This window comes from Nematolebias whitei, chromosome 9 (genome assembly GCF_014905685.2).
Source record: "Nematolebias whitei isolate Nwh7 chromosome 9, NemWhi1, whole genome shotgun sequence".
NCBI classification, from domain to species: Eukaryota; Metazoa; Chordata; class Actinopteri; order Cyprinodontiformes; family Rivulidae; genus Nematolebias; species Nematolebias whitei.
The window spans coordinates 1,627,922-1,634,179 of NC_056506.1; the positions used below are offsets into that span (position 1 = coordinate 1,627,922).

Sequence of the window (6,258 nt, forward strand, 5' to 3'; positions counted from 1 at the left end):
AAAAAAACGAAGTCCAGATGACATGATTCAACCTTTTTTGTTGTTATATACCTGGATGACTGAGAAAACAAACTTTGTGTGCTGTTTATTATTATTTTTTATATTTTTTATTATTCTCCTCCCTAAAGAAGGGTTAATTTGGAGGCCTTAGCATATCCCAAAACTCACCAAGCTTTACCCAAACTTGTCCCCCATGGAAAATTTTTGTTTTTTAATGGAACCAAAGTGGGCGTGGCCAAACTGCTCAGCAGCGCCCCCTAACGTGAAATACGAGAACTGGTAAGTCGTAGAGAACTGAAATTTGGTACATAGGTAAAACCCCCTGAATCAAGAAAAAAACGTTACTTGGAGGTATGCCCTAAACCCAACAGGAAGTCGGCCATTTTGGGTCAAAGGGTCATTTTTGGGCTTTTTTCACTTTTCATACATGGCATATTTTAACGAACTCCTCCTAGGCTTTTTGAGATATTGCCTTCAAACTTGGTGGATATGACCTTAAGACATTGGGGAGTAAATGTAATAAAAAAATTGCGTTTTCATATATATTAAAGGGGCGTGACCAGGCCTCAAAGTTGAGCTTCACGCCATAAATTTCCAAACGCTACAACTTTCACATTGAAAAACAGAATTGCACCAAATTTGGCATGAGTCATCCCTGTCCGATGCCCGACGATACTCTGTGGTCATATTCTGATGTCATCAAAGCCCCGCCCCCTCAGAACAGGAAGTCACTTTTTTTTATTGGAATGCTCCCTCTCTGACACTATTGAACCAATCCGGATGATCCTGTGTTAGAAGACATGTAACAAGATGGTCTGACTTGCTTTAAAGCACGAAGTGTTTTCGCTGGAGGATGTGGGCGTGGTGGCGTGGCGAACTCAGAAGTGACGCCGTTACAATACGTTTGGCTCTAAATTCCACAGATTTGATCCAAGGTTCATCAAAATCACTATGATCGATCATTGCCCACCCCTTGAACAGGAAGCCATGATAATTGCCCAATAGCCTCCATAGCGCCCCCTAGAATTTTTTAAAACGTCAACCCGAAGCCATTTTTTGACCGATAATTCTGAAACTCGGTGAACATGTGTATCTTCTCAGGGCCTATGAAAAAGCCTCTTGGAGCCCCAGTCCAAAACCAACAGGAAGTCGGCCATTTTGGGTCAAAGGTTAATTTTTGGGCGTTTTTAATTGCGAATTTTAACGAACTCCTCCTAGGCATTTTGAGCGATTGCCTTCAAACTTGGTTAATATGCTCTTAACACATTGGGGAATAAAAGTTAGCAAAAACTTGTGTTCTCCTTTATGTTAAAGGGGTGTGGCCAGGCCTCAAAGTTGAGCTTCACACCATAAATTTCTAAACTTTATAACGTTCACATTGAAAGACCAAAATGCACCAAACTTAGCATGAGTCATCCCTGTCTGATGCCCGACAATCCTCTGTGGTCATATTCTGATGTCATCAAAGCCCCGCCCCCTCAGAACAGGAAGTCACTTTTTTTAGCTTGGAATGCTCCCTCTCTGATATCCTTGACCTAAACAGAATGATCCTATGTTAGAAGACATATAACAAGATGTTCTGACTTGCTTTAAAGTGCAAACCTTTTTTGCTGGAGAATGTGGGCGTGGCGGCATGGCGAATTCAGAAGTGACACCATTGCAATACGTTTGGCTCTAAATTGCACAGTTTTGAGCTGAGATGTACCAAAAACACAATGATCGATCATTATCCACCCCTTGAACAGGAATGCATGATAATTGGCCAATAGCCTCCATAGCGCCCCCTAGAAATTTTTTAAACGTCAGCCCCAGGCCATTTTTTACCCGATAATTCTGAAACTTGGTGAACATCTGTATCTTCTCAGGACCTATGAAAAAGTCTCTTGGAGCACTGTTCCAAACTCAACAGGAAGTCGGCCATTTTGAGTCAAAAGTTCAATTTTGTGCGTTTCTAATGGCGCATTAAAAAATTCCTACTAGGCATTTTGAGCGATTGCCTTCAAACTTGATTAATGTGCCCTTAACACATTGGGGAATAAAAGTTAGCAAAAGCTTTCATTCTCCTATATGTTAAAGGGGTGTGGCCAGGCCTCAAAGTTGTGTTTCACGCCATAAATTTAAAACCACTATAACTTTCACATTGAAAGACCGAAAAGCACCAAGCTTGGCATAACTCATCCCTGTTGGATGCCCGACGATCCACTTTGGTCATATTTTGACGTAATCAAAGCCCCGCCCCCTCAGAACAGGAAGTCTTTTTTAAAATTGGAATGCTCCTTATTTGACACCATTGACCTAATCATGATGATCCTGTGTTAGAAGACAGATGAGATGGTCTGACTTGATTTAAAGTGCAAACCATTTTAGGTGGAGGATGTGGGCGTGGCGGCGGGGCGAATCAAGAAATGATGCCGTTGCAATACGTTTGGCTCTAAAATACACCGATTAGAGCCGAGGTGTACCAAAATCAATATGATTGATCGTTATCCACCCCTTGAACAGGTATCCATGATAAGTGGCCAGTAGGCTCCATAGACTCAAGTCCGCCCCCTAGATTTTTGAAACTGTTATATCTCAGTGATATATCATCCAATCTGCACCAGATTTTTGGTGCATCACTAGTGAGAATTTCTAGACACATTGATATTGTTTTTTAACTTTTGTCTCTAGTGCGCCCCCTAGACTGTTCAAACTGTTATATCTCAGTGATATATCATCAGATCTGGACCAGATTTTTGGTGTGTCATTAGTTAGCACTTATAAACACATGGTATTGGTATTTTACTTTTGACTCTAGTGCGCCTCCTACATTATTACAACAGTTATATCCACGGTCGCAGCTGATGTCAACGTTTCGGCGAATGCGCACTCCGGTGAACAGGCGTGGGAAGGGAGCGTGAGCATGAATGATGGCGACCAGGCAGAGTTGCTGGAGCTCCCCTGGTCGCCGTAAGGACGCAGCGGCGCTTTGTTGCGAGGGCCTTCTATGCTGCTTGCAGCTTTAATTATTATTATTATTATTATTATTAGAAATTTATTAATTTCATTAAAAACAAAATAATTATATACAATAGAAAACTAAAAATATGTATACAATCAAAAATAAAATGAAAGGCAGCAGAAGAAGAAAAAATCTTATATCTGCCCCTTTTTGCTTAGAACATATTCAAACAAAAGTACCCAACAATTTTCAGTCAGGTCATCTGGACAGTTTCTATTTTTTTTTTCTGAAACGTTTCAGCAACAAAAAAAACAACAAAAAAATAGAAACTGTCCAGATGACCTGACTGAAAATTGTTGGATTGTATACCTGGATTATTGAGCATGGACTTTTTTGGTCAAACAAAAGTAATTTACAATAAAAACAAAGCTAAATAAAAACAGCATCAATTCAAACAAAATTTGTATAGATATGTAGTGAACTAGGCCTCGACCTCTACCTGTCTCTGAAGACCTTCATGGGACAGGAACTGTTATTTCATTGATTTGAATCCAGAAATACAAATTAGCTCATCCAGAGACTGTCTAATTGTATCCTGAATTAATTAATTGAAAGAACACTCTTCTTTTTATATTATCATTACTATTTTACAATATCTTGATTATCAAAAGTGTATTTAGTTCATATCATTTCTAATGTTGAAAGTAAACCACTCACGTAAATCAACTGTGAAACAGTATTAATGATTTTTAAACCTCATTAGACTTAGAAATCAAGTTAAATGTCTATTTACAAAGTAATTATGCATTTTGATCTTCTGTCTGAATGAGAAGTCAGTGATGTCGGTCAAAAGTCAGAGACAGTCAGAGAACGAGTTATTAGAACGAACTGTATTGTTTTTAAACCTAGCAGACGGTAAATAACTGCCACTGGCATCTGCATTCCTCTCACTTCTTCAAAACATTTCTCTGTCTGTACTAAACGTTCCTAAACATTTGTAGTGAACTAAGCCTCAGGTCAAAACCTGGACCTTCCTGGGACAGGAACTGTTATTTCATTGATTTGAGTCCAGAAACACAAATTAAGCTCATCCAGAGACTTCTAAGTGTGTCCTGCACTAATCAATTGAAAGAACACTCTCTTTTTTATTATCATTACTATTTTACAATATCTTGATAATCAAAGTGTGTTTAGTTCAAATCAATTTTAAATGTTGAAGTGGACTACTCATTTTAAATCAACTGTGAAACAGTATTAATGATTTTTAATCCTCATTCAAAGTAGAAATCAAGTTAATGTCTGTTACAGAGTAATTATTCATTTTCTTGATCTTCTGTCTGAAATGAGCAAGTGTGATGTCGGTCAAAAGTCGGAGACAGTCGCAAACAAGTTTATTGGAACAAACTGTCATGTTTTTAAAACCTCTCAGACATAAATAGAGGAGCTGGCACCTGCTGTCTGTCATCTCGCCTAAACATTTCTCTGTCTGTTTCAAAAACATTTCTCTGTCTGTTCCAAAAACATCTCACTGTTTTTCTGACTTGTAGTAACCTCTTACGTCACTAAAACCACACCCCTGTTGGCTCTTTCAACCAATCAGGACTTCCCAAATGAACCGGAAACAGAACTCTTTAAATGTTGACACTTCCTAGTTCCAAACAGTTCGGAGAGCAGAACCGAACAGAAAAGTTGCTGGAGAGAACAAGAAGTTCCAGACATGATCCGAAGTTCTTTAGAGTCTCGTGGGAATTATGGAATCTTCCACATTTGAGTGGAACTCTGACGGGCTCACAGCTCATGTGAGTCCACCTGAGAGGTGAGCGTGGTGTTGAACGAAGTACCGTCACTACTTCGGACGATTCGCAGCTCTTCCTACGGAGACGCTGGAAAGGTAGCGTTAAATGGAACTCCGTACCAGTGGAGACATCTTCTACAAGGTAACGAGTCCCTCACTACCGAAGTGTACCGAGGTTGAGCTGGGTTCGGATGGAGGGTGCCGTTCGTTATCAACACACTTTTCCGTCATCCATTTCCTCTCCATTTAAACTCCTTCATTTTCCCATCTTTAAACTTCTATCTTGCCAGTAATCATCCGGATATTTTCAGAAATGTCTTTTGCATTTTAGTTGCAAGTGAGAAATCATGGCCGTATGGTTTCTCATTGTAAAGCTCATTAATTAAGCTGTGTTATTGCGTTCAATCAGAATAATCACGTGTACAATGTTTGATGTTAAATTTTGATTCTGTTAATAAATGACCACATTCATTTTGGTGGGTCAAAGAAAATTAACGTCTCACGTCACTGATTAAACCATCTCCCACACATTATCTCTGTCACATATCTGTCAAGTAGCTCGAAAAAGAGAGAATCCGTTTAAATTAAGTATAATATCAGGTACTTGAACTAGTCCAGATATTATAACATGTAGTGGAGCTCCGAAGCTAAATGAAGCTAACCGACCTATTTCACTACACATTCCTGAACCCTCTCTTGACTTTTAATAACCCTCTGACATCACTAGAACCACCCCCGTTGGTTGTTTCAACCAATCAGGAAGTACTAAGTGACCGGAAGTGAAGACTCTTTAACAGTCAGCACTTCCTGGAACTACTCAGTCTTCTCGAGTCTTGGACCAGTCTTCTCTTGAGTCTTCAGGCTTTGATCTGAGTCTTCTCGACTCTTCCATGGAGTCTTCTGGGAGTATTCCACTTTTGAGTGGGATCTCTGACGGAGTCACAGATCCTTGCTGTGAACTCACGTTCACGCCACGTTCACGTAGCGTAACGCCTACAACTTCGAAGGAAGCCTGTTTGTTGAACGGAGTAAATCGACACGACTTCTGACAATGACCAGCTGCTTTAACTGGAGACGCTGGAAAGGTAGCGTGCATCGGGACATCTATACCAGAGCTGATCCTCATCTGCCAAGGTAAAGAGACGTCACGAGTGTCGCGCACTAAGTGTACCGGAGGTTTGAGCTGGTGTTGAAAGAAGCGTGCTAATTCTGGTCAACAACATACATCTTCCTCCATCCATCTCTTCTTTAAACCTCTAAATCTCTCCTCTTGTAAATCTTTCTGCCAGTAAATCAATCTAGGTGCCTTCAGAAATGTTCTGTTGTCTTGTTAGTAAAGTGTGCCAAGTTTTATTAATCAGAACCAGATCAGCGAATCAAGTGTACAATGTTTTGATGTTAAATTCTGATTCTGTTAAATAAATGACTGCATTTATTCTGATGGGTCAAAGGAAAATAACGTCTCATGTCACTGATGTAGTGAGTCACGTGGGTACGTGTCACTAGTTGTATGACAAATATA

At 39.9% G+C, this 6,258-nt stretch overlaps 1 protein-coding gene across 1 annotated transcript in view; it reads right to left on the reverse strand.

Moving 5' to 3' along the window:
* The window catches only part of LOC119414848 (homer protein homolog 3), a 140,611-nt gene that overhangs the window by 102,942 nt on the left and 31,411 nt on the right, over positions 1-6,258 (reverse strand). The window contains exon 7 of the mRNA XM_037681969.1: positions 4,751-4,809. Coding sequence (XP_037537897.1) covers positions 4,751-4,809 — 59 coding nt within the window. The remainder of the gene's footprint in view (positions 1-4,750; positions 4,810-6,258) is intronic.